Raw genomic sequence first — 26,867 nt, 5'->3', positions numbered from 1 at the left:
TGTGCCCATTTTCATGCTTAGTTTACAGAAAGTGAGGAAAATCTCATGGAGGGAGGTAATTTGGAACAAAGTCTATTTTAAATTGAATATGCATTATCCAAATGTTCAACTCTTACAGTTTTGCTACCAGACATGGTTCAGCCTGTGTTCCAGAGCTTTGCACAGGCAATGAGGCAGGGGATTAGCATATGGAATTGCTCTGGTGGGGATGTGATTGCTAAACTAGTTTATCTCCTTTTCTTCAGAACTTGAAGAAGTAAAAACTCCAACATCCGACAGAAACAGCAGCAGAACTATTTGTAAGTCTGATGATCGAATTACTTTTTTGCCACTGTGGTAGATTGAGGGAGTCTCGTCTTGTCTTATGCCGTCGAGTTGTTTCCGACTCATAGCGACACCACAGACACATCTCTCCCAGAACTTCCCGCTCTCCATCTGCAGTCATTCCGGTAGTGGATCCGTAGAAATTTCTTGGTAAAAATACAGAAGTGGTTTATCATTGCCTCCTTCCGCACAGTAAACAAGTCTGCACCCTGACTCTCTCTCATGCCACTGCTGCCCAACCTGGGTGAGTTTTGACTCGTAGCAGATGGCCTTCCACTCGCTAGTCATTGTCCAAGCTAGGAATAGACTGGACAGGGCTCTGCTTGACTCTCCCTCCCGTAGCCGAGACTGGTAGAAGACTGAAAACTCTCCAGGTGTGACCGTGAGAGGGCAACTGAGGGAGTACTTCAGTTTATTTCCCAAAACACACAGTTCTTGCATTATGCATATTTTTACTGCGCACTCTGACCTCCAGGGTTCTTAAGCGAGTCAAGGCAGAAAGGACCTTAATGCTCTTTTCTCCTGTGTCCTCTAGCTGATTTATTTTGAATCACTCATATCTGTTTTATACGCCAGAACAGATTGCATTCCGTAGGTAAAGGAGGTTGCTGTAGATCCTCAATATCACTCTCTGTTGACTGAACTATTTGGGATGGATTCCAAGAAAGGAATTATTTCCTCAGTCCTCATTCTTAAAACATCATCCACTGACAGCTGCTCTTGGGATGTGCAGTGATCATGGGTCTTAAGTACTTTCATGATTTTGAAAGATGACTAAATTCACCCTTTGATAATGAAATCATTTTTCAAGGCGCACACGCAGAGATGTGTGTATTTTCCAACATAGTGAGATGGTCCATCTCTTCTAGTTGGGTCTGTTTACATAGATTTTTTCTGATATATCTATTTTCAAATATTTGATTAATATCAGTAACTGGTATTTAAATCACAGTCGATAATGGACAAATGAAATAAAACCTGTTTTTTTTATGGTGTCAAGTGCTTACTATGTTCCAGATGCCGTTCTAAGTGCTAGAGTAGTTAGACGTTTATCAGGTTGGACTAAGTCCCTTTCCCTCACGGGGTTCTCATGAATCCCCATTAAGCTAACTTGGGCACAGAGAAATGATGTGACTTGTCCAAGGCCTCACAGTGGACAAGTGGCAGAGACATTCCTGTTAGGACCCGAAAGAGAATGTGAATTGTCATACTGTGGAGCAGCGTGGCTTAGTGGATAATAACAGTAATAATAATAATGTTGGTATTTGTTAAGCGCTTACTGTTCTAAGCGCTGGGGTAGATACAGGGTAATCAGGTTGTCCCACCTGAGGCTCACAGTTAATCCCCATTTTACAGATGTGATAACTGAGGCACAGAGAAGTTAAGTGACTTGCCCACAGTCACACAGCTGACAAGTGGCAGAGCTGGGGTTCGAACTCATGACCTCTGACTCCCAAGCCCAGGCTCTTTCCACTAGGCCACGCTGCTTCTCTAAACTCAAGCGCCCAACGTGGGGCACGAACCCACGACCCTGAGATTAAGAGTCTCATGCTCTGCACGGGCCTGGGATTCAGAAGGACCTGGGCCTCAGTTACTTCATCTGTGAAATGGAGATTAAGACTGTAAGCCCCATGCGGGACAGAGACGGTACCCAACCCGATTTGCTTGATTCCACTCTAGCGCTTAGTTCAGCGCCGAGCACATAACCCTTAACGAATGCTGAAATTATTACATTATTACTTGTAGCGCTGGATGACCTCAGTACCAAGGACTCAGGTACTCATCTCGCACAATATACGATGGAAAAAATAAACCGACTTTTAAGACTCTAATACGCATTTTTCTTTTTCGTTGCAGATGACCCTGTAAATGCAGCTCCTACCACTTCCACTCGAGTGTTTTATATCAGCGTAGGAGTTTGCTGTGCTGTGATATTCCTGGTAGCAATAATATTAGCTGTTTTGCACCTTCATAGTATGAAAAGAATTGAGCTGGAGGACAGGTAAAGCGGCGCGGTGGTTTTTTTTTTGTTCCGTTGGTTTGTTTGTAACGTGTCACCCGGCACCCACAGAGGTCAGGCTGTGAATCCCGGAGGTGGCCTGGCTCACCTCGGCCATCTTTTCTCATTGAGCTTGCCGCCGAAAGGGTGGTCTTGGACGTGACTGGCTGCAGAGGAGACGGGGGTGCTTGGAGAGGAAGAGCCCCGCCCGCGTTCTCTAGTAGCAGCAGTTTTTATCAAGTGCTTACTCTGGACAGAGCACCCTACTAATGATGGTATTTGTTAAAGCGCTTAATAATAATAATAATAATAATAATAATAATAATATTGGTATTTGTTAAGCGCTTACTATGTGCCGAGCACTGTTCTAAGCGCTGGGGTAGACACAGGGGAATCAGGTTGTCCCACATGGGGCTCACAGTCTTACTCCCCATTTTACAGATGAGGTAACAGGCACAGAGAAGTTAAGTGACTTGCCCAAAGTCACACAGCTGACAAGTGGCCGAGCTGGGATTCGAACCCATGACCTATGTGCCAGGCAGTGGACTGAGCGCCGGGGGTAGATACAAATTAATCAGGTTGGACGCAGTCCCTGTCCCGCCCAGGGCTCACAATCCCACTCTGGTGCAGATGGGAATCAGAAATGATCCTGTCAGCTCTGGCTGTCACATACACGGGGAGGAAGGGACAGAGGAGCAAGTAGGAGAAACCTCTTAACCCTGGGAGTCTTTCCAGGTTGAGTTCTGTGTCCCCGTCTCTTTTCCGTCTACACCCACTCCCTTGGAGAGCTCAATCGCGCCCGTGGCTTCAGATGCCATCTCTGCAGGCATGATTCCTAAATCTCCATCCTCAGTCCTGGTCTCTCACCCTCTCTGCAGTCTCTCATTTCATTTTGCCTTCAGAACATCTCTACCTGGATGTCCCGCCGACACCTCAAACTTAACAGGTCCCAGAGGGAATTCCTTATCTTCCCACCCAAACCCTGCCCTCTCCCTGATTTTCCCGTCACTCTCGACAGCACCACCGTGCTTCCTGTCTGACAGGCCAGTAACCTTGGCATTAATCTCGACTCATCTCTCTCATTCAACCCACAAATTCAGTCTCTCAGTATATCCTGTCTGTTCAACTTTCATAACACCACTAAAGTTCACCCTTTCTTCTCCATCCAAACCACTACCTCGTTTATCCAGTCTGAGCTTCCCCCAGACTGAGCTTCCCCCTTTCCCTCTGCTCCCTCTGCTCCCCCTCAACGCCCCCTTCACCTCCCCTCAGCTAAGCCCTCTTTTCCCCCCTTTCCCTCTGCTCCTCCCCCTCTCCCTTCCCTTCCCCTAAGCGCTGTACTCCACCGCTCAATTGTATATATTTTCATTACCCTATTTATTTTGATAATGAGATGTACATCACCTCGATTCTCTTTATTGCTATTGTTTTAAGGAGATGTTCATCCCCTTGATTCTATTTATTGCTACTGTTCTTGTCTGTCTGTCTCCCCCGATTAGACTATAAGCCCGTCAGTGGGCAGGGACTGTCTCTATCTGTTGCCATTTTTGTACATTCCAAGCGCTTAGTACAGTGCTCTGCACTTAGTAAGTGCTCAATAAATACTATTGAATGAATGAATGAAGGAATAATCCAAGAGTTTATCCTTTCCCACCGTGGTTACCGCATCAGCCTCATTGTTGACCTCCATGTCTCTTTTCTTTCCCCACTCTAGTCTGTACTTCACTCTGCTGCCCAGATCATTTTTCTATAAAAGCGTTCAGGCCATGCATCCCCACTGCTCAAGAACCTCCAGTGGTTGCCCATCCACCTCCTCATCACACAGAAATACCTCACCATTGGCTTTAAAGTACTCAATCACCTTGCCCCCTCCTACCTCACCTCACTACTCTCCTACTACAACCCAGCCTTCCCTCTTGGCTTCCCTAATGCCAACCAATTTCAGTACCTTGATTTCGTCTGTCTTGCCACTGACCTCTCACCCTTGTCCTGCCTCTAGTATGGAACACCCTCAAGGAAGTGGTGGAGTCAGAACTAGAACCCAGGTCTCCTGACAGTCTAATGCTCTTTAAGTGTGGGCGGACAGATTGTATAACTCTAGAATGGATTTGGGGCTGAACATTGTTTTCTTTTGCATAAAACAGAAGTTATAGCATGTTCATAGAGTGAGGGGAAGGAGCGGAACAGAAATGCCCAGTATGGGCAGGGCTTGTGTCCATTATATTGTTATATTTTACTCTCCCAAGCGCTTAGTGTAGTGCTCAGTAAATACGATTGACTGACTGACAAACTGAGGAAGTGAGTGTCAGGGAAATTGGAAACAGCTCATGGGGGCTGTTGGGGAGAGGAAGCATCGTGGCCTAGTGGAAAGAACCTTGGCCTGAAAATCAGAGGACCTGGGTTCTAATCACAGCTCTGCCACTTGCCTGCTGGGTGACCTTGGTGAAGACACCTCCTCACTCTAGGCTTCAAGGCTCTCCATCACCTTGCCCCTTCCTACCTCTTCTCCCTTCTCTCTTTCTACCGCCCACCCCGCACGCTCCGCTCCTCTGCCGCCCACCTCCTCACCGTCCCTCGGTCTCGCCTATCCCGCCGTCGACCCCTGGGTCACGTCCTCCCGCGGTCCTGGAACGCCCTCCCTCCTCACCTCCGACAATCTAATTCTCTTCCCCTCTTCAAAACCTTACTTAAAAATCACCTCCTCCAAGAGGCCTTCCCAGACTGAGCTCCTCTTCCCCCTCTACTCCCTCTGCCATCCCCCCTTTACCTCTCCGCAGCTAAAGCCTCATTTTCCCCTTTTCCCTCTGCTCCTCCACCTCTCCCTTCCCATCCCCACAGCACTGTACCCGTCCGCTCAACTGTATATATTTTCGTTACCCTATTTATTTTGTTAATGAATTGTACATCGCCTTGATTCTATTTAGTTGCCATTGTTTTTATGAGATGTTCTTCCCCTTGACGCTGTTTAGTGCCATCGTTCTCGTCTGTCCGTCTCCCCCGATTAGACTGTAAGCCCGTCAAACGGCAGGGACTGTCTCTATCTGTTGCCGACTTGTTCATCCCAAGCGCTTAGTACAGTGCTCTGCACATAGTAAGCGCTCAATAAATACTATTGAATGAATGAATGAATGACACCCGATTTCTCTGGGCCTCAGTTTCCTCAGCTGTAATATGGGGACTAAATACTCGTTCTTCCTCCTGTGAGCCCCATGTGGGACCAGGACTGTATTCAGCCTGACTGATTTATGTCTATCCTAGTGCTTAGAACAGTGTTTAAGACATACTGAGCTCTTAACAAATACCATTTTTAAAAAAAAGTGTGTTTTGTGGACCCTTCGGACATGGTTAAGGAAACCCTAAAGAGAACTGAGGGCATACAGAGAAAAGTCAGAGTGAAGTATTTAGATGAATCGGAATGGCAAATCGCATATAGAAAGGAGAGCAGATGAAAAACAAACATACAAGTTTCCCAGCTGGGACAATTCTAAGTACATCGAAAGAGAGGAGAGCCTGGTATTGCATTTCTAGAGGCTACAGCTTTCTCCCAAATTTCCCCTTGCAAAATGAAAAATTTTGCAAAAGTCTACCAGAGTTTTGCAGAAATTTGCTGGCAGCCAAGAATAAACAGCAGAAAATTAATACAGCGAAAACAGGTGTTAGGGATTAAATTTGAATCATTCGTACCAATTCACTTCTGGACTCGGACAGTGTTTGCAATTCCCTGAAAGAAATAGAGAAAACTGAGGTTGTAGCTTTCAGGCCAGGAACTTTACATTGTTAGAAGATCACTAAGTACTTCGTAATTTATGCAAAGGTGGCGAATTTATCTAAGCTTTTGGTAAGTGCTCAACAAATACCATACTAATTATTATTAGACTGTGAACCCCATGTGGGACCCAATTACCTTATTTCTACCCAGCACTTAGTTGGGTAGATAGTAAGCGCTTAACAAATTCCACTGTGGCTGCTGATTATTATTATTATCATTACTGTTACTATGATGTGCCTGTTACTAAAAGATCTCTGCTAAGAGGAGACAAGGACAGAAAACGATGTAATCAGCTGATGAAGGGTTTTAGTGAAATATGAAATCGGTTGCAATTTTATTAGCCAAAACATGGCCTACATTTCGACAGTTTTTTGCCAGCCTAAGAGTTCCTAATAGGTTTCGAAGTACTAAAATTTGTGCATGAGAAAATACCGTTCCTTAACATCGCCTTCAAAATATCTTTCCCCAACCTGTTTTTCAGTATAAGCGACAGCAGTAGCTCACAAGGTTTGTCTCAGCCGTCCACGCAGACGACTCAGTACCTGAGAGCCGACACCCCCAATAACGCCACACCCGTCACCAGTAAGAGTTTAATGTCACTCCAAACCGATTTTCCCCAGCTTGGTCACGGGCCACCACCGATCGTCAGTATGCTTCATGTGGACACCTGGGATTTCATCCTCAAATCTCTTCTTCCACTCCACAGAACAACAACAACAAAAAACACCATCAAGCTTATGATGGTGGCTCACGAGAGTTATATCTGAAATACCAAAGATCTAATATCAAGAAGTCATATTTTTAAAGCCAGAGAAATATGCAAGGGACACCTTTTAAGCCAAAAATATTGGAATTGTAGTTAAATGTTTTGCAGAATTTAATGAAAAATATTTTTGTGGCTTTGTAGCCTACCAATTTAAAGAGTTTATCCTATTTACTCCTGGGACCGCCTAACGCCGCTTACACCAGTGATATTTTATTTCCTCCTCAAGAATGGGGTGGTCGGATAGGGAGGTGGTGGAGGCGGTTAGGTGAGTAAATCTGGTATTTTATTCACTGACCTGAAAATAACACTCTCGAAGTCTTTGGGGCCTCGAAAGTGTCACTTACAATAATAATGATGGTATTTAATATTTGGTAAGGATAGTATTTAACTTACAGATGACTTCTGTCTCCCTAAAAGCGGGCTGGTTTTCAGTATGATTAAACTGGGTGGCATAACGGAGTCCCCACTTTCTGAAATAGACCTTGTGTAAATTTATATTTTGTGGATTCTTGGGAGAAAAAGACCCCAAAAGCTTCATTTAATATAAGGAACTGCTTTACAGATCTTAGAGAAAAACTGTCCAGAAGAGGGCATTGGTGTGTACCACAACAGCTGCTTTTTTACCCAACACTATTTGCTCTCCAGTGCCAAGACACTCACGCGGGTGGTCACATCCGTGGTCGCCCGAAAGACTTCTGTTCAGTTCTGAATCTTCACCTAACCATATTGTGGTTCCAGTCATTTCACATAATTGGCATTTCGGCGTTAAAAAAGTTCCCCGGTGTGGAATCATTCGTGCCGTATTACTCGCTCAGTGAGAATTCGCACGGGCTTATCGCGTTTCGTCCTTTTTTTCATTTAATTTGAGGCATAATTGCTTTCCCTGAAGATCACACTGGAAAACGATCATCCCGAAATCTCATCATAAGGGTATTTATATTAGTTTTGTTTGGCTCTTTTGGCTCCTCAGGTTATCCTACACTGCGGATAGAGAAGAATGACCTTAAAAGTGTCACCCTTATGGAAGCCAAAGCTAAGGTGAAGGATATAGCAATCTCCAGGGAGAGGATAACCCTAAAAGACGTACTTCAAGAAGGTATTTAACCCCCACCCTCACCTCCCGCCCCCTTCCCCGCCCCGCCGGTCTGTTCCCCACCAAATTCACTTGGCGAGTTAGTTTGAGAGATATTTTGTCACTCTGGCATCTGTCTTTGTACAGTTCTTTCCTATATATTTCAGATAGAAAAGGACTAAATATTTGGCTTTATTGCAACTTAGTGCTGGGCGGAGAAGAGAAGTCATGGCGAAATACTAGAGATAGGTTTTCCCAATAGATTTTCAGTGAAATCTATTTTTCTGGTCATTCTGGAACTTTCCCTTCAATTTCCTCTCGGTGTCTGAAATATCTGGGTTGAAATAATTCGACCTAAAAAACGTCACTGCCGGGTCAGACCAATGGCTCCTCCTCCCGGGATTTTATGCTAATATTTTAATAGAGCGATTTCCTTCTTCATTTCCAACGCATCTAGCCACCTATTAAGGATCATTCATCCATGAATTTTCCAGACTGCCCTTGAACCTATCACTGCTGATTGTTGTGTAGTACAGTTTCCTATAGGAAATCATTATTATGATTATGTTAATAAGTGTGGTATATATAGAGAAGCAGGGTGGCTCAGTGGAAAGAGCCCAGGCTTAGGAGTCAGAGGTCATGGGTTCTAGTCCCGGTTCCGCCACCTGTCAGCTTTGTGACTGTGGGCAAGTCACTTAACTTCTCTGTGCCTCAGTTCCCTCATCTGTAAAATGGGGATTAAGACTGTGAGCCCCACGTGGGACAACCTAATTCCCCTGTGTCTACCCCAGCGCTTAGAACAGTGCTCGGCACATAGTAAGCGCTTAACAAATACCAACATTATTATTATTATTCTCAGTGCCTCAGTTACCTCATCTGTAAAATGGGGATTAAGACTGTGAGCCTCATGTGGGACAACCTAATAATCTTGTATCTACCCCAGCGCTTAGAACAGTGCGTGGCACGTAGTAAATGCTTAACAAATACCAACATTATTATATACCATCATTATTATTTGTTAATTGCTTGTATGTGCTCAGCACTCTACTAAGCTCTGGGGTAGGTACAGTATAACCAGGTCAGACACGGTTCCTGTGCTCTGTGGGGCTCAGAGCCTAAGGGAGAGGGAGAACGGGTATTTAGTGCCCACTTTACAGATGAGGAAACCGAGCCACAGAGAAGTAAACTTATTGCCCAGGATCACCCAACAGGCAAGCTGGGATAAATCCCCAAGTTCCCAGACTCCCAGGCCCAGGCTTTTTCCACTGGGCCATGCCGCTTCTTCTTACCATTACCATTTGAGATCTTTTGTCTCCATTAGATAAAAACAAGAATTTAAAACAATGGTTTCCAGCCTTTTTGTTTCTTGGGCCCGTGCCCAGGATACCTAGGCTTTATGCTTACTCCAGGACTCTTGAGAGCACGTCCACGCAAGTTTGGGGAAATCGAAAAGGTAGAAGCACCTAAGGGGCTTTTCCAGAGCGCTCCCATTTTGGAAAGTTCTGAAATAAAGCCATTCAGCTACTTAAGTACTTGTCAGGCTTAAGGTTTCTTTGAAGTTTGGAGTTTGAGGATTAACACCATCTAGCAAATTTGATTAAGGAATTACTTCTCCCTTCCTTTCCCAGGCCAACTGAAGCCCTGCCTAATCCATCAGTGGTATTTATTGAGTGTTTAACTGTGTTTACAGCACTGGACTAAACACCTGAGGAGAGTACAGTACAGTGGAGTTAATAAGGACGATCACTGCCCTCAGGAAATAAAGAAATACATAATAACGGCATTTGTTCAGCGTTTACTCTGTGCCAGGCACTGGACTGAGCGCCGAGGTGGATACAGGCAAATCGGATTGGATGCAGTCCCTGTCCCACATGGGACTCACAGTCTCAATCCCCATTTTACAGTTGAAGGAACGGAGGCCCAGAGAAATGAAGTGACTTGCCCGAGGTCACACAGCAGACAGTGCCAGAGATGGGATTAGAACCCGGGACCTTCTGACTCCCAGGCCCGGGCTGTAGCCACTATGCTTAGAGCCAGTAGGGGAGACAGACAGTAAAATATAAATTACACATGGAAAAAGTAGCGGAGAATAAGCTCCTATACGTACGTAACCCTCTTGACCATAAACTTGTGCTGAGCAGAGAATGTCTGCCGACTCTGGTATATTGTAGTCGCCCAAGTGCTTAATACAAGCAGCGTGGCTCAGTGGAAAGAGCACGGGCTTAGGAGTCAGAGGTCGTGGGTTCGAATCCCGGCTCCGCCACCTGTCAGCTGTGTGACTGTGGGTGAGTCACTTAACTTCTCCGTGCCTCAGTTACCTCATCTGTAAAATGGGGATTAAGACTGTGAGCCTCACGTGGGACAACCTGATTGCCCTGTATCTCCCCCAGCGCTTAGAACAGTGCTCTGCACAGAGCAAGCGCTTAACAAATGCCAACATTATTACTATTATTACAATGCTGTGTACATAAGTAAACTCTCAATAAAAACCATTTACGCAATAAGTGCTTTGGGCTTGGTAGCAAGGGACAGAGATTCATTCATTCAGTCATATTTATTGAGCGCTTACTGCGTGCAAAGCACTGTACTCCGCACTTGGGAGAGTACAGTAGAACAGACAGACACATTCCCTGCCCTCAACGAGCTCACAGCCTGGAGATGAGCTCAAGGGCTTAGGTGGTGCCAAAGGGAGAGCAAAAGAGGGTGGGGAAATAAGAGATTAGTCAGGGAAGTCTAGAAGACTGTGAGCCCGTTCTTGGGAAGGGATTGTCTCTATCTGTTGCCCGAATTGTACTTTTCAAGCGCTTAGTACAGTGCTCTGCACACAGTCAGCACTCAGTAAATACAGTGGAATCAATGTGAACCCGTTCTTGGGTAGGGATTGTCTCCATCTGTTGCCGAATTGTACTTTCCAAGCGCTTAGTACAGTGCTGTGCACACAGTAAGCACTCAATAAATATGAATGAATGAATGAATGAATGAATGAAAGACCTCTTGAAGGAGATGGGATTTTAGCAGAGCTTTGAAAGTGTGGAGAGTGAAGGGGGAAGGAGTTCCAGGCCAGAAGGAAGGCAAGGCAAGGGGTTGGCGGCGAGATGGACGAGCTCGAAGAACTGTGAGTAGGCCGGCGTTAAAGGAGCGGAGGGTGCGGGCTGGGTTGTAGTAGGAGATTAAGGAGGTTAGGTAGGAGGGGGCCAGATGATTAAAATCCTGAATCTCATCTTTGTGGGAGGCCCAGGGGGATTGAAGAGGCCTCGGTGAGCAAAATAGAAGTAGAGTTTCCGCTCCTCTAGTCAGGCTTATTCGGCACAGTGGATAGAGCGCACCGGTCTGGGAGTCAGAAGGTCATGGGTTTGACTCCCGGCTCCGCCACTTGTCAGCTGTGTGACTGTGGACAAGTCCCTTCACTTCTCTGTGCCTCAGTTACCTCATCTGTAAAATGGGGATTAACTGTGAGCCTCACGTGGGACAACCTGATTACCCTGTATCTACCCCAGCGCTTAGAACAGTGGTCTGCACATAGTAAGCGCTTAACAAATACCAACATTATTATTATAATTATTATTATTAATCCCAGCTCCTCCACTTGTCTGCTGTGTGACCTTGGGCAAGTCACTTCACTTCTCTAGGCCTCAGTTACCTCATCTACAAAATGAGGATTGAGACTGAGCACCCCTCATGGGAACAGGGATTGTGTCCAACCCGATTTGCTTGTATCCACTCCAGGGCTTAGTAGGCTGTCTGGCACATAGTAAGCGTTTAACAGATGCCATGGTTATTAATGCTAAAAAAGTGTTTCGCTTCCCTTAAATCAGTTTATTCATTTTTTTTTTTTTCGGGTCAGTGCATGTGGGCTTTCCTATATGCTATTTGAGCTGTTGAGTAGGATGGGGTTTTACAAGGTAAAGTCAGAGATTAACCAAGGGCTTGGGATGCCCAGACTCTGGAAGGCGCTAGTTTTTCTTTCACACTAAAATGTGGCAGGTTTTGTTGGCTTCCCCGGGCTCTGGGAGGGCTGTTGGAATATTGAAAGAATATTCCTGAATTCCATTTTTGAATGGACTCAGGCTGGTGGTCACTTCCACCTTGGAAAAAGAAGCAGCGTGGCTTAACGGATAGAGCCCGGGCCTGGGAGTCAGAAGGACCTGGCTTCTAATTCCGGCTCCACCACTTGTCTGCTGTGTGACCTGGGGGAGGTCACTTGGCTTGTCTGTGCCTCAGTAACTTCATCTGTAAAAGGGGGATTGAAAGTGCAAGTCCCTTATGAGACAGGGACTTTATCCAACCTCATTAATTTGTATCTACCCTAGCGCTTAGAATAGTGCTTGGTACATAGTCAGCGTTTAACATGGACCGTCATTCTTATTGTGGTTATTCAAAAGGAATGAGGCCATCAGGGTGCTCTCTTAAGAGCTTTGGGATGGGAAACGTCTGAACCGAGGCTGTGATGGAGTGTTCATTCATTCATTCAATCAATAGTATTTATTGAGCGCTTACTATGTGCAGAGCACTGTACTAAGCGCTTGGAATGTACAAATCGGTAACAGAGAGAGACAGTCCCTGCCCTTTGACGGGCTTACAGTCTAATCGGGGGAGACGGACAGACAAGAACCATAGGAATAAATAGAACCTAGAGTTCTTTCCCATTTCTATTCAGAAGGGACCCTAAACAGTCAGTGTGACATAGGACTGAGATTTAAAAGACCCTGGATTCGAATCCCAGCTCTGCCACTGAGCAAGTCACTTTATCTCTCTGACCCTCAGTTTCCTCATCTGTTAAGTGGGAATAAATAACTTGTGAGCCCCTTGTGGAACAGGGACTGTGTCCGATCTCATAACTGTTTATCTACTCCAATGCTTAATGCATCATAAGCACTTTTTAAATACTGTTTTTATTAACAGCGTGGGAAAACACACATGCCTTCATCTCAAGGACTTTACAATCGAGGGGGTGAGACAGGCGAAAGTTACCTCCAAACTGTGAAAGCTGAGAGAACTACTCGTATAGAGTATAAGACAGAAAGCCCACACCAGGGTGAAGCAGTTGAACGAATGATTGAATGTGCAGATACGTATTTAAGATATAAATAAATGTGTATTATGTGCTTGAGTAACTCGGATACCATGGAAACGGTTTGGTAGCTATCCCTGCATTAGCAGAGAAGCAGCGTCGCTTAATGGAAAGAGCCCGGGCTTGGGAGTCAGAGGTCGTGGGTTCTAGTCCCGGCTCCGCCATTTGTCCGCTGTGTGACTTTGGGCAAGCCACTTAACTACTCTGTGCCTCAGTTACCTTGTCTGTAAAATGGGGATTAAGACTGGGAGCCCCCCGTGGGCAACCTGATAACCCTGTATCTACCCCAGTGCTTAGAAAAGTGCTTGGCACACAGTAAGTGCTTAACAAATTCCATCATTATTATTATTATTACTGTGACATTTGGCAGAAATCAGATACTGAGAAGCAACATTGCCTAGTAGATGGAGCACTGGCCTGGGACTCAGAAGGCCCTGGGTTCTAATGCCACCTCCGCCACTTGTCAGCTGTGTGACCTTGGGCAAGTCATTCCACTTCTCTAGGCCACAGTTCCCTCATCTGTAAAAATGGGGATTAAGACTGTGAGCCCCGGGTGAGACATGGACTCTGTCCGACCTGATTAGCTTGTATTTATCCCAGTGCTTAGTACAGTGCCTGGCACATAGTAAATGCTTAGCAAATACCATACAAAAAACAAACAAATGAAAGAATGGTTTGGTAGCCACCCTTGCATTACCGGTTTGGCAGCCACCCCTGCATTCCTGTGCCACTGGCAGAAATGAGAAACTAACGAGAATTTCCATGGGATAAGAGTCAGGTGTGGTTCTAAGACCTACAGTGCCCCACTGCTCATTAAGGAGATAGTGCCCAGGCTTGGGAGTCAGAGGTCACGGGTTCGCATCCTGACTCTGCCCCTTGTCAGCTGTGTGACTGTGGGCAAGTCACTTCACTTCTCTGTGCCTCAGTGCCCTCATCTGTAAAATGGGGATGAAGACTGTGAGCCTCACGTGGGACAACCTTGTTCCCCTGTATCTACCCCGGCGCTTAGAACAGTGCTCTGCACGTAGTAAGCGCTTAACAAATGCCAACATTATTATTATTATTATTGTTAGTGGTGAAGTGAACAATCATTCAGTGATATTTATTGAGTGCTTACTATGTGCAACGCACTGTACTAAGCACTTGGGAGAGTACAATACACCAGAATTAGCCAGACAGAGCTGTAGGCGGAGACACGGAATAAAGGAAATCCTGCATCGACCCAAATTTTCAGCCAAGTTTCTAGACCTTGGAAAGGGATCCATTTTTCCCTTTGAAACCTTAGGGTCAGATTTCTCGCAGGTTTATTCAGAGAGCCTTTTCACTCAGCTAAGAGCTGATTAGGTGCAACTGAATATGTTCAAATTGCCATCTCATTCCTCTTCCAGAGATTTATGGAAAGAGGGGCTTTTACAATATGATGCCTCTGAGTCTCTTTGTAATTTATCTTGGCCGTCCCTTATCGTCTCTGTCAAAATAGAGACTGTGAACTGAAAGGCTAGTGACTTGACTGTCACAGTTATTTTGATTAAGTGAAATGTTCAGCAAACAGGTCATGGATGAGAGAACTCACAAAAGAAAGGAAATATTTTCCCTCAGCTAAGTTGGAGGCTTTTTTCTTTTTATAGTTTGGCCCTGTGCGAATTTTAATCTTTCATCTCGTTGTACTGAATTCAACCCAATGCATTCTTTATGGAACCTAGCTATTAATAGCTTTCAGAGACTCACTTAAAGAAATAGACTTTCGGTAAGAGTCCCGAGAAGTCCCTGTTTCTGTCTTTGAATTAATACAGAATATCCCTAAGTGAACGTATTTTTGAGCTGGCTAGTGTAAAGAGAATTCTCAGCAGATGGTTGCTTCAGTAAAACTCTGAAAATGGGAAGCAGAGAGGCCCGTGAAAAGAAGGTTGATGCAATCTAAATGTCTTCTTTCCAACTGTCTTCTGGCGTCGTGACTAAAGATTTGCTTGGTAGGAAAAGAAGAGATGATTGTGAGTACAATAAAGGACATAGATGGGCAGGATTTGGGGAAAACAGAATGCCCAGATTTTTCGAGGGTAGGGAATGGGTCCATCAACTTGGTTCAGTTGTATTCTCCCAAGTGCTCTGGACAGTGCTCTTACCATGTGCAGAGTACTCAATAAATAGGATTAATTGATTAACTTTTTTTTTATTAACATGAAAACGAAGGTGACATCACTTATCAAAAGTTGGAAGTTGGGCTGAGGGTAGGTATTTAGGGGAAGGCTAGATTGATGTTTTCCTAGCATCAGGTTGAGATGATGGTAAGATATCAGATTTCATATATTCTCCAGGCAGATTGAGGCACCTGTCTTGCGCCAAGAAAGAGTCCAGTTGTCGAAAGCTAGAGAGAAGTGTCACCGTTTGATCCATGATGGCCAGAGCTATGAATTTCCCGTTGTCCTATCATAAGAGTCCCACACAACAGATAACTCGTGCTACTTATTTTATTTTGCCCTTCAGAGAAGTTTATTTTTCAGGGAATTTTCTGCACCCTTGTTCTTTCATCTCTATATTCATTCATTGTCTTATTTATTGAGTGGTTACTGTGTTCAGAGCACTGTACTAAGCACTTGGAAAGTACAATTCAGCAACAGAGACAATCCCTACCCAACAACAGGCTCACAGTCTACAGTAATCGTGTACACCCACACACACATATTATCATATGAGGACAAGCATGAAACGGACCCATTTCCTGTCAAGTAGGCTTTCAAGCTAAAATGAGAAGTTACTGGTAATATTGAAAAATAATAAGGATTGAGTCTTGAAAGGTTTTTTTTTTGTTTCTGTCTCTATCAGAAAGATAACTAATTGTCTTCTTGAACCAGTTCAGTATAGACTTACCCATGCTGCAGGTGGATAAACTGACAAAAAATAAAGTGGTAAGTTATTAGTGTGGTCCTCCGTAGTCAGATACGTAGTCAGCAGCAACATAATAATAATAGTAATAATTATAATGATGGTATTAGGTTTTTTTATGGTGTTTCTTAAGCACTTACTATGTGGTAGGCACCGTAATAAGCACTGGGGTAGATACAAGCTAATCAGAGGCTTACAGTCTTAATCCCCATTTTACAGACAAGGTAACAGGCCCAGAGAAGAGAAATGACTTTCTGAGATCACACAGCAGACAAGTGGCTGAGCCAAGATTAGAACCTGGGTCCTTCTGAGACTCGGAGCCATGTTCTCGCAACTGGTCCACACTGCTTATCTGCCAAGCACCGTGTCAACTCTTTCCTCCTTCAAAGCCTTATTGAAGGCACATCTCCTCCGAGAGGCCTTCCCTGACTCACCCCCCCCTTTCCTCTTCTCCCACTCCCTTCTCCATCTCCCTGACTTGTTCCCTTTGTTCTCCCCCACCCCCTGCCCCACAGCACTTACGTACATTTATATAATTTATATTAACATCTGCCTCCTCCCCTCTAGACTGAAAGCTGTGTGAGCAGGGAATAGGTCTGTTTAGTGTTGTAGTGTACTCTCCCAAGCGCTTAGTACAATGCTCTCTACTCAATAAGCGCTCAGTACCAACGATTGAATGAATGAATGAATCAAGCATTAGGGTAAGATACAAGGTAGATTGTCCCACTCAGGGCTCACATTCATTCATTCATTCAGTAGTATTTATTCAGCGCTTACTATATGCAGAGCCCTGTACTAAGCGCTTGGAATGGACAGTTCGGCAACAGAGACAATCCCTGCCCATTGACGGGCTTACAGTCTAATCGGGGGAGACAGACGGACAAAAACAGTAGCAATAAATAGAATCAAGGGGATGTACATCTCATTAACAAAATTAATAGGGTAATAAAAATATATACAAATGAGCAGACGAGTACAGTGCTGAGGGGAGGGGAAGGGAGGGGGGGGGCAGATGGAAACGGCGGTAAAGGGGGCTTAGCTGAGGGGAGGTGAAGGGGAGGGCAGAGAGGCAGCAGAGGGAAAGGGGGAAGCTCAGTCTGGGAAGGCCGCCTGGAGGAGGTGAGCTCTCGGTAGGGCTTTGAAGAGGGGAAGAGAGTGAGTTTGGCGGAGGTGAGGAGGGATTGCGTTCCGAGACAGTGGGAGGACGTGGCCCAGGGGTCGACGGCGGGATAGGCGAGAACGGGGGACGGTGAGGAGGTGGGCGGCAGAGGAGCGGAGCGTGCGGGGTGGGCGGTGAAAGAGAGAAGGGAGGAGAGGTAGGAGGGGGCAAGGGGATGGAGAGCCTTGTAGCCCAGGGTGAGGAGTTTTGTTTCATGCGGAGGTCGATAGGCGACCACTGGAGGTTTTTAAGAAGGGGAGTGATATGCCCAGAGCGTTTCTGCGGGAAGATGAGCCGGGCAGCAGAATGAAGAATAGACCGGAGCGGAGAGAGACGGGAGGAAGGGAGATGAGAGAGAAGGCTGACACAATAATCCAGTCGCGATATTATGAGACCCCATACCAGTAAGGTAGCCGTTTGGGTGGAGAGGAAAGGGCGGATCTTGGCGATATCACATTCTAAGGGGGCAGGGGGAAGACAGGAGACATCCCCCATGATGTTGTGTGTGTACCCTAGGCTAGGTTTAGACCACCGTCTCGCTGGCACAAGCTTGATGGCAGTCAGCCACTTGTATTTACTGAGCACTTACCGCGTGCAGAGAACTGTACTGAAGCACTTGGGAGAACATAAACAACCACTCAACCACATTCGCTGCCCACAGCAAGCTGACACTCTAGAGGGGGAGACAGACGTTAATATAAATAATTACAAGATATGTACTTAAGTGCTGTGGGCCTGGAAGGGGATGTGTGACTGCCTCGTGGATTTTTAAAGTCACTGACTACATAGTGAACCATTCCATCTTTGGTTATCATGCGTCAGTTTGACCTCTGCTCTGTTTTCATTTCGCAAAGACAAAATGAAGACCCATGGGGTCATATTCATTTATTCATTCAATCGTATTTATTGAGCGCTTACTGTATGCAGAGCAATGTACTAGGCGCTGTGACCCAGAAGGATGGGGTCACATAAAGGGCCAAAGATTTACGAGAGAATATTTTGTGCATTCATTCCGTTCGGGCACGCAGCAGGTGCAGAAACGATATCCTCCCAGAAGAGCCTCTTCTGGAGGTGGGTGGAGTGAGGTATCGTTCTTAGGTAAAGTGGTTCCCGAGAGTGCAAGAGTCCGGGAGTGTAGACTCGAAGTTCTTTGTGGGCAGGGAACTTGTCTGCTAACTGCTGCATTGTGCTCCGCAAGCAGTAAGCGCTCAATAAATAGCAATGAATGAGTGGCTCTTCACCCTCTCAAGTCCAGCATCAGAAACCTCTTCCCCTTCTTCTCTACCGGGCTTAAAGAAACCTCTAAAGGTGTCAAAATCCAAGAACTCTCCCGCCGTCGTCATGATCGTATACTAAAATTATTCTTGATGTTCTTCCACTTAGGTACATTTGGACGTATCTTCCTGGGAATTTTAATTGATGAAAAAGATCCTAACAAAGAAAAACAAGCATTTGTGAAAACAGTCAAAGGTAAGAGCATTTCAAATGATTTCCCTCTGATCTTGCATAAACGGTCCGATGTAGATTTAAAGGCAGAATGGACAACTCCATCACAATTCATTCTTAATATCTGCTTTATTCTCCTCAGGGAAGGAAGTTGGACAATCTTCCAGTGTACTTTTAGTCATTTCCAGTCTTTTAGTATTTAGACTTGTTATTTAAATCCAGGAAGCTTCCTTTTCCCCCTTTTAATGATTGACCAAATTAGGGTTTCTGTGCTGTCATGAACCCGGCACTTGTAATGCCCCTGCCTCCCGTAGACGTGGCCGAGGAGAGTTCTCGGGGTGTTTGGGAACACCAAGAACCCTGGAAATTGTGCTGAGCAGCATGGCTCAGTGGAAAGAGCCTGGGCTTGGGAGTCCGAGGTCATGGGTTTGAATCCTGGCTCTGCCACCTGTCAGCTGTGTGACTGTGGGCAAGTCACTTCACTTCTCTGGGCCTCAGTTCCCTCATCTGTAAAATGGAGATTAACTGTGAGCCTCACGTGGGACAACCTGATTACCCTGTATCTCCCCCAGCCCTTAGAACAGTGCTCTGTACATAGTAAGCGCTTAACAAATACCAACATTATTATCATTACTATCAAATTGGGCGTCCTCTGGAACGAGAGTCCCTTCTCAGACCATTTCCTTGGACTCTAGCTGCACTTGGAGAAGTGCTGCAGATTCCAACTCTCTGGAACTTCTGCTGGGACCTTCCCTCTGCTTCCAGCCCCCGAAATAATGGCTCCAACGACTGTTGCGGATAGGAAAATGGAGGGCTGATTTCTTTTTTTTTAGTTTTCATTTTGGTAAGAACGTTTTCATAGTTGCTAGTGATTTATGGCCCTTCGACAGGTCTGGAATAGCTATTATGTAATACTGTCTAAAAAAAAAAGTTTCCTAAACAATGGTCATTTAGCCTTGTTTTCATCATTGAAAGTTCTTATTCATTGTAGAAGGGGAAGTTGTCTAGAAATCACCAGTGGAGTTAGAGTTCATTTTGATCATGGTAATGGAACCTTCTGTCAGAGGGGGAACTTATTGCATTTTTTCGTGTGGCAGTTTTCATCTCGGTCAGATGCTTGTAATTTATGGCCCCTCGACGGGCCTGGAATAGTTATTATATCATACTCTCTAAAAAAAAAATCGTGAACAATACTCATTTAGCCTTGTTTTCAATATTGGAAGGTCTTATTCACTGTAGAAGGGGAAGTTGTCCGAAATCACCGGTGCGGTACAAGTTCATTTTGATGGTGATGATGGAGTCTCCCGTCGAACGGTTGAACGAGCCTCTGTCCTGAGACGTCGGGCTCAGGAACTGATTACAGTGCTAGGGGTTTGCGAGGAGCCGATCCCGTTTTCTCTTCCCTACCGGTTGTGTTCCTGCCAGGGCGTGGAGTGCCGCAAATGGGCGGGCAGACAGGAAGGGCCGGGGAAGCTCATTACAGAGTGGACACCGGGCCTCTTCGATTCCTTATCCTGTCCTGCCTCGATCACTGCATCAGCCTCCCGGTTGACCTCCCTGTCTCCTCTCTCTCCCCACTTCAATCCATAAGTCCACTCTGCTGCCTGGATCATTTTTCCACGGAACTGTGCAGTTCGTGCTTCCCCATTTCTTAGGAACCTCCGGTGGTTGCTCATCTACCTCCACATCAAGCAGAGACTCCTCACTCAAACACCTTGCCCCTTCCTACCTGACCTCTCTTATTTCCGGCTACAACCCAGCCCCCACACTTCAGTCCTCTAATGCCAACCTACTCACTGCCTCGATCTCATCCGTCTCGTCGCTGAGCCCTCGCCTACAGCCTGCCTCCGGCCTGGAACTCCTTCTCCCTTCATATCCTACGGATGACCACTCTCCTCCCTTTCAAAGCCTTATTAAAAGCACATCTCCTCCAAAAGGCCTTCCCCGTTTCCTCATTTCCCCTTCTCCCATTCCCTTCTGCGTCCCCCTCGCATTTGGATTTTCTCCCTTTATTTGCCCCTCCTTCGGCCCCACAGCACTTAGTCCATATCCATAATTTATATTCATGTCTTTCTCTCCCTCTAGACTCTGAGCTCGTTGTAGGCCCAGAGCATGTCTACCAACTCTGTTGTATGGTACTCGCCCCAGCGCTCAGTTCAGTGCTGTACACAGAGGAAACGCTCAATAAATGCGACGGATTGATTGATCGGTCGATTTATCTGCGGGACCCATTTATGGTGCTGACGCTGGGCTGGGGTTCTATCGTTAGATAATAATGATGGTATTTGTTAAGCGCTTACTGGGTGCCAAGCACTGTCTGAGCGCTGGGGGATACAAGGTAATCAGGTTGTTCTGCGAGGGGCTCACAGTCTTCATCCCCATTATACAGAGGAGGTAACTGAGGCACAGGCCTGCGGTAACCAGAGGTTTTTTTCAGGGTTCCCGCTGGACCGATCTACCTCCCAGTATGCTCTAGGTGGTTTTTTAGTCAGATGCCTTCGCCGCCGATGGCAAGAGCCCAGCAGGCCTTCACCCGCCGCGCAGAGCTGGGACGAGACCCGGGGCTCCCGGATCCCCACCGTCCAGGCTTCTGGCCACCGTCTGCCTTGGATTTCAGCGCAAGCTCTTAGGAAAGTCTTCTTGGGAATAAGAGGATCCAGGTTCTTATCTCGGCTCGTCTGCTCCGTGACCTTGATCAGGTCACTGCACTTCTGTGGGCCTCAGGTCCCTCATCAATCAATCAATTAATAGTAGCCGCATGGCCCAGTGGATAGAGCACGGGCCTCGGAGTCGGAAGGTCAAGGGTTCTAATTCCGTCTCCCAAGTGTCTGCCGTGTGACCTTGGGTACGTCACTTCGCTTCTCTGGACCTCAGTTACCTCATCTGAACAATGGGGATTGAGACCTTGAGACCCATGTGGGGCAGGGACTGTGTCCAACCCGATTTGCTTGTGTTCACCCCAGTGCTTAGTACAGTGCCTGGTACATAGCGTTGAACAAATACCACAATCCTTATTGTTTTTTTATCGGTATTAATGAGTGATATTGATTGAGCACTTACTATGTGCAGAGCATTGTACAGTGCTCTTGGGAGAGTACAATACAACAGAATTAGTAGACATGTTCCATGCCCATAGGATTAAGATGGAGAAGCAGCGTGGCTCAGTGGAAAGAACCCGGGCTTGGGAGTAAGAGGTCATGGATTCAAATCCCGGCTCTGCCACTTGTCAGCTGGGTGACCGTGGGCAAGTCACTTCACTTCTCGGTGCCTCAGTTCCCTCATCTGTAAAATGGGGATTAAGATCGTGAGCCTCACGTGGGACAACCTGATTAATCTGTATCTACTCCATCTCTTAGAACAGTGCTCTGCACATAGTAAGCGCTTAACAAATACCAACATTATTATTATTATTATTATTATTATTATTAAGACTGTGAGCCTCATTTGGGATAAGTCCTGGGTCCTACCTGATATCCTTGTATCTACCCCAGCGCTTAGTAAAGTGCCTGGCACAAAGTAAACACTTCACAAGTACCATAAGAAAAGCCCCCCCCCCCCCCCCCCCAAACCACCTAGCTACTTTTAGAAAGATTATTTGTTTTAATCTACCCTGTTTATTCTTTAAGCACTTAGTATAGTGCTGTGCACACGGTAAGCGCTCAATAAATACAATTGCTTGACTTAGGGATTCTAGCAGTGATCTTTTGCATAGAATTTTTATTTTGCCATGTAACAATGATGCTGTGGAAATGGAGCTTTACTAGCCGAAAATATTAAACTGATAATAGGACGCTTCAAGATGTAGATTTCTTTTAACCTTATTTATGAAATAAACAGTTTAATTTACAGTTAACTCTTCTCAAAGCTATTTTGGGGAGAAGCGAGGTACGAATAGGCTCCTTTCCCTTGCACTTCAGATCTGGATAATGTCCGCTGAAGCTATTTTCATGTTTTGAAAAGAAGATTAGCAATTTGAATACAAAAGGCCAAAAGTGAAGGGGAAGTTAAGGTCGGCATTACGGTGAAGACATGGCATTTCCTTTAGAGATCGCTGCATTTATTTGGTTTTAATGTCAGAGAAACAAGCGTCCGTGAAGTTCGTCACGGACGTGGCTAGGTCTTGCGGGGAAAATAGAAAAGGATTTAGAAAGACAGCGTTTGTGTCAAGTCGTTCCAAGAGTGGAGGCCCTGGATGACGATGGAGTGGAGTTGTCCTTTGGTTTGCAGATGACCCTGCCACTGGTGAGGCAGTCCAGGGGTGTGAGCGTCTCTGAGGGAGAGTGTCTTCCTCACATCCACCCTTGGCTCACACAAAGAGAAGCAGCGTGGCTCACTGGAAAGAGCATGGGCTTTGGAGTCAGAGGTCATGGGTTCGAACCCCGGCTCTACCACTTGTCAGCTGTGTGACTTTGGGCAAGTCACTTAACTTCTCGGTGCCTCAGTTACCTCATCTGTAAAATGGGGATTAAGACTGTGAGCCCCACGTGGGACAACCTGATTCCCCTGTGTCTACCCCAGCGCTTAGAACAGTGCTCGGCACATAGTAAGCGCTTAACAAATACCAACATTATTACAAATAAAGCAGGGCATCTTTTCCAGCCCCTTGACATTCAGACCCCAGTAGGCACAGAGAAGCAGTGTGGCCTGATGGAAAGAGCATGGGCCGGGGAACCGGAGGACCTGGGATCTGATTCCCAGCTCTACCACTTCCCTGCCGTGTGGCTTCGGGCGCTCATCTTAGCGCTAGGGTAGATACAAGTTAATCAGGTTGGATACAGTCCCCGCCCTACATGGGGCTCACACTCTTAGTCCCCATTTCACAGATGAGGTCAACGGGACACGGAGAGGTCAAGTGACTTGCCCCAGGTTACACAGCAGACAAGTGGCCGAGCTGGGATTAGAACCCATGTCCTCTGACTCCCAGGCCTGTCCCCTAAACACTGCTCTTTGCGGGACGGTTACCCTCCAGAAGTGGCTGGAGGAGGAGGAGAAGGCCACCCCCAGGGTATGTTCCATGAACACCCTCTCTGTGTCGGCCTCCCAAAATCGCTTGTTTTTTCTCTCCTCCTCTGCCTCACCGCCGTTCTCAGCCTCTTACTATCCAACAGCTCCTTCCCTCTGCCTTCAAACACAACCAAGTTCCCCCATTTTTAAATCTTTTTTTTCAAAAGGTATTCTCTTAATTCCCCCGCCCCGCTCCCTCCAACTATTGCTCCATCTCCCTCCTCCCATTCCTATCCGATCACCTAGAACGGGAGGCATAAACCCACTACCTTAATTTCCTCTCCATCAAGTCTCCTCTGGAGCCTCTGCCCTTGTGGCTTTTGGCCCTTTCACTCTCCTGAGACTCCCCTTCTCCCAGGTCACAGATAACCTTCTTATAACAATAATGATAATACTAATTACTGTGTGCCAGGCACTATACTAAGCTCTGGAGTAGGTACAAGCAAATAGGGTTGGGCACAGTCCCTGTCCCACTTGGGGCTCACAGTCTCCATCCCCATTTTGCAGGTGAGGTAACTGAGGCCCAGAGAAGTGAAGTGACTTGCCCAAGAGCACCCAGCAGACAAGTGGCAGAACCGGGATTGGAAGCCATGACCTTCTGACTCCCAGGCCCGGGCTCCATCCACTTGGCCACGCTGCTGCTTATAGCCAGTACCAAAGGAGTCTGCTCTCTCTTGATCCTTCTTGCCGTGCCAGGTGAGAAGCAGCGTGGCCTAGCCCGGGCTTGGGAGTCGGAGGTCGTGGGTTCTAATCCCGGCTCCACCACTTGTCTGCTCTGTGACCAAGGGAAAGTCACTTCACTTCTCCGGACCTCCGTTACCTCATCTGGAAAATGGGGATTGAGACTGTGAATCTTATGTGGGACAGTGAGCCCGTCGTTGGGCAGGGATTGCCTCTGTCTGTTGCCGAATTGTACATTCCAAGTGCTTAGTACAGTGCTCTGCACACAGTAAGTGCTCAATAAATTCGATTGAATGAATGACGGGGACTGTGTCCAACCTGATTACCTTGTATATGCCCCAGCTCTTAGAACAGTACTTGGTTCTCCACCCAACTATGTACTTGGTACATAGTAAGCACTTAACAAATACGATTATTATTATTATTATGTCTGCTCTTTTTGACCCTATGGACCACACCCTCCTCTACACTTTGGGGCTTCGATTTTGCTGATCCGGGGCGGCCCTGGTTTCCTTCCTCACTGACTGCTCCCTCCCAGCTTGGTTCACTGGCTCCTCCTCTGTCTCTCATCCTCTAACTTGCTCACTCGGACGGCATCCCTCCCTCCAGTGTCTGCCCTAGGATTTTAGCTCATCCACTCACGTGGCCGCAAGTACCGCCTCCATACCTCTCAGACTCGCACCTGGAGAGTTTCCAGTCCTCTACCCGTCTCGACTGCGGCAGGGAGAGTCAAGCAGAGGCCTGTCCATTCCGTTCCTAGCTCGGCCGGTGGCTAGCGAGCGGAAGACAATCTTCTACGAGTCAAAACTCACCCGTGCTGGGCAGCGGTGGCACGGGAGAGAGTCGAGGACGGAGAGTCAAGTTGACTGCAAGGAAGGAGGCAGCGGTAAACCGTTTCCGGATTTTTACCGAGAAAACTCTCCGGATCCGCTACCGGAACGATTGCAGATCGAGGCGGGGCGTTCTGGGCGGGATGTGTCCACGGCGTCGCTATGGTTCGGATGCGACTCGACGGCATAAGACAGCAACGGCTTCCTCTAAGTGGATGACCCCCAGATATATTCATTCGTTCGATCGGATTTATTGACAGTAGGCTGGATGTGAGAAATGAATGACAGGAAAACGTAAAGGCTGATGTCAGGGTTGCCGGCTCTCGATGCACAACCTAGTTCCCCCCCCAAAGAAAAAAATGGTACTCTCTTAACCAGTGCTTAGAGCTCTCTCCGCCAAAAAAGTATGAAACAAAAACTCCTCACTCTTGACTTCCAAGCTGTCCATCCCCTTGCCCCCTCCTCCCTCACCTCCCTTCTCTCCATCTCCAGCCCACCCAGTCCACTCTGCTCCTCTGCCGCTCACCTCCTCACCGTCCCCAGTTCTCACCTATCCCGCCGTCGACCTCTGGCCCACGTCCTCCCGCTGTTCTGGAATGCCCTCCCTCTTCACCTCCTCCAGACTAACTCTCTTCCCCTCTTCAAAGCCCTACTGACAGCTCACCTCCTCCGGGAGGCCTTCCCAGACTGAACCTTCCTTTTCCCTCTGCTCCTCCTCCCCTCCCCATTCCTCCTACTCCCTTCCTCGGCTCTACCCCCTTCCCCTCCCCACAGCACTTGTGCATATTTGTATATATTATTTGTTACTCTATTAACGATGTGTATATATCTACGATTCTATTTATCTTGATGGTATTGATGCCTAACTACTCGTTTTGTTTTGTTGTCTGTCTCCCCCATTTAGACCGTGAGCCCGTTGTTGGGGAGGGATTATCTCTATCTGTTGCTGAATTGTACATTCCAAGCGCTTAGTACAATGCTCTTCATACAGTAAGCGCTCAGTAAATACGATTGAATGAATTAGAACAGTGCTTTGCACATAATAAGTGCGTAAATGCCATCATTATCGTTACTATCATTAATTGTGTGCAGAGCACCGTACTAAGCGTTTGGGAGAGTACAACAATAAAGAGACACATTCTCTGTCCATATCTCTCTCTCTAATCCCGATCCCTCTTCTGATCTTCAATCCCACCACTCCTGAGCCCTCCAGGACAACTCCAGTTTGTCAGTTATATTTATTGAGCGCTAACCACGTGCAGAGCACTGTTCTTAGCTCTTGGGAAAATACAGTATAACCATATAACACATACATTCCCTGCCCACCATGAGGGAGACAGATATTACTTCATTCATTCAGTCGTATCGATTGAGCGCTTACTGAGTGCAGAGCACTGTACTAAGCGCTTGGAATGTACAATTCGGCAACAGATAGAGACGATCCCTGCCCAATGACGGGCTCACAGTCTAAGTGGAGGAGGCAGACAGCAAAGCAAAACAGAGCAAAACAAAACAAGACAACAGCCTCAAGATAAATAGATTCAAGGAGATATACATCTCATTAACAAACATTACGGATCTGCACATAAGTATACATAGGTACCCATGGCGTAGTGGATAGAGCACAGGCCTGGGAGTCAGAAGGTCATGGGTTCTAATCCCAGTTCTGCCACTTATCTGCTGTGTGCTCTTGGGCAAGTCACTACACTTCTCTGGGCCTAAATTCCCTCATCTGCAAAATGGGGATTAAGACTGTGAGCCCCACGTGGGACGGGGACTGTGTCCAACCCGATTTGCTTGTGTCGACCCCAGTGCTCAGTAGAGTGCCTGGAGCATAGTAAGCGCTTAACAAATAACATTATT

The 26,867-nt window shown here is 46.6% G+C and overlaps 1 protein-coding gene across 2 annotated transcripts in view; it reads left to right on the top strand.

Annotated features, from left to right (window-relative positions):
* Positions 1-26,867, top strand: part of RYK (receptor like tyrosine kinase) — a 202,335-nt gene that overhangs the window by 103,096 nt on the left and 72,372 nt on the right. The window contains exons 5-9 of one of the 2 annotated variants that reach the window (XM_029069528.2): positions 246-299; positions 2,182-2,326; positions 6,574-6,674; positions 7,829-7,954; positions 18,427-18,513. In XM_029069528.2, the coding sequence (XP_028925361.1) occupies positions 246-299; positions 2,182-2,326; positions 6,574-6,674; positions 7,829-7,954; positions 18,427-18,513 (513 nt within the window). Of the gene's footprint in view, positions 1-245; positions 300-2,181; positions 2,327-6,573; positions 6,675-7,819; positions 7,955-18,426; positions 18,514-26,867 lie in introns of both variants that reach the window. The other variant, XM_029069519.2, reaches the window with a different exon arrangement.

Source organism: Ornithorhynchus anatinus, chromosome 1 (assembly GCF_004115215.2).
Source record: "Ornithorhynchus anatinus isolate Pmale09 chromosome 1, mOrnAna1.pri.v4, whole genome shotgun sequence".
Taxonomy (NCBI): Eukaryota; Metazoa; Chordata; class Mammalia; order Monotremata; family Ornithorhynchidae; genus Ornithorhynchus; species Ornithorhynchus anatinus.
Note: the sequence above shows the minus strand (reverse complement) of the source record. Positions and strands in the feature narration are given on the sequence as shown.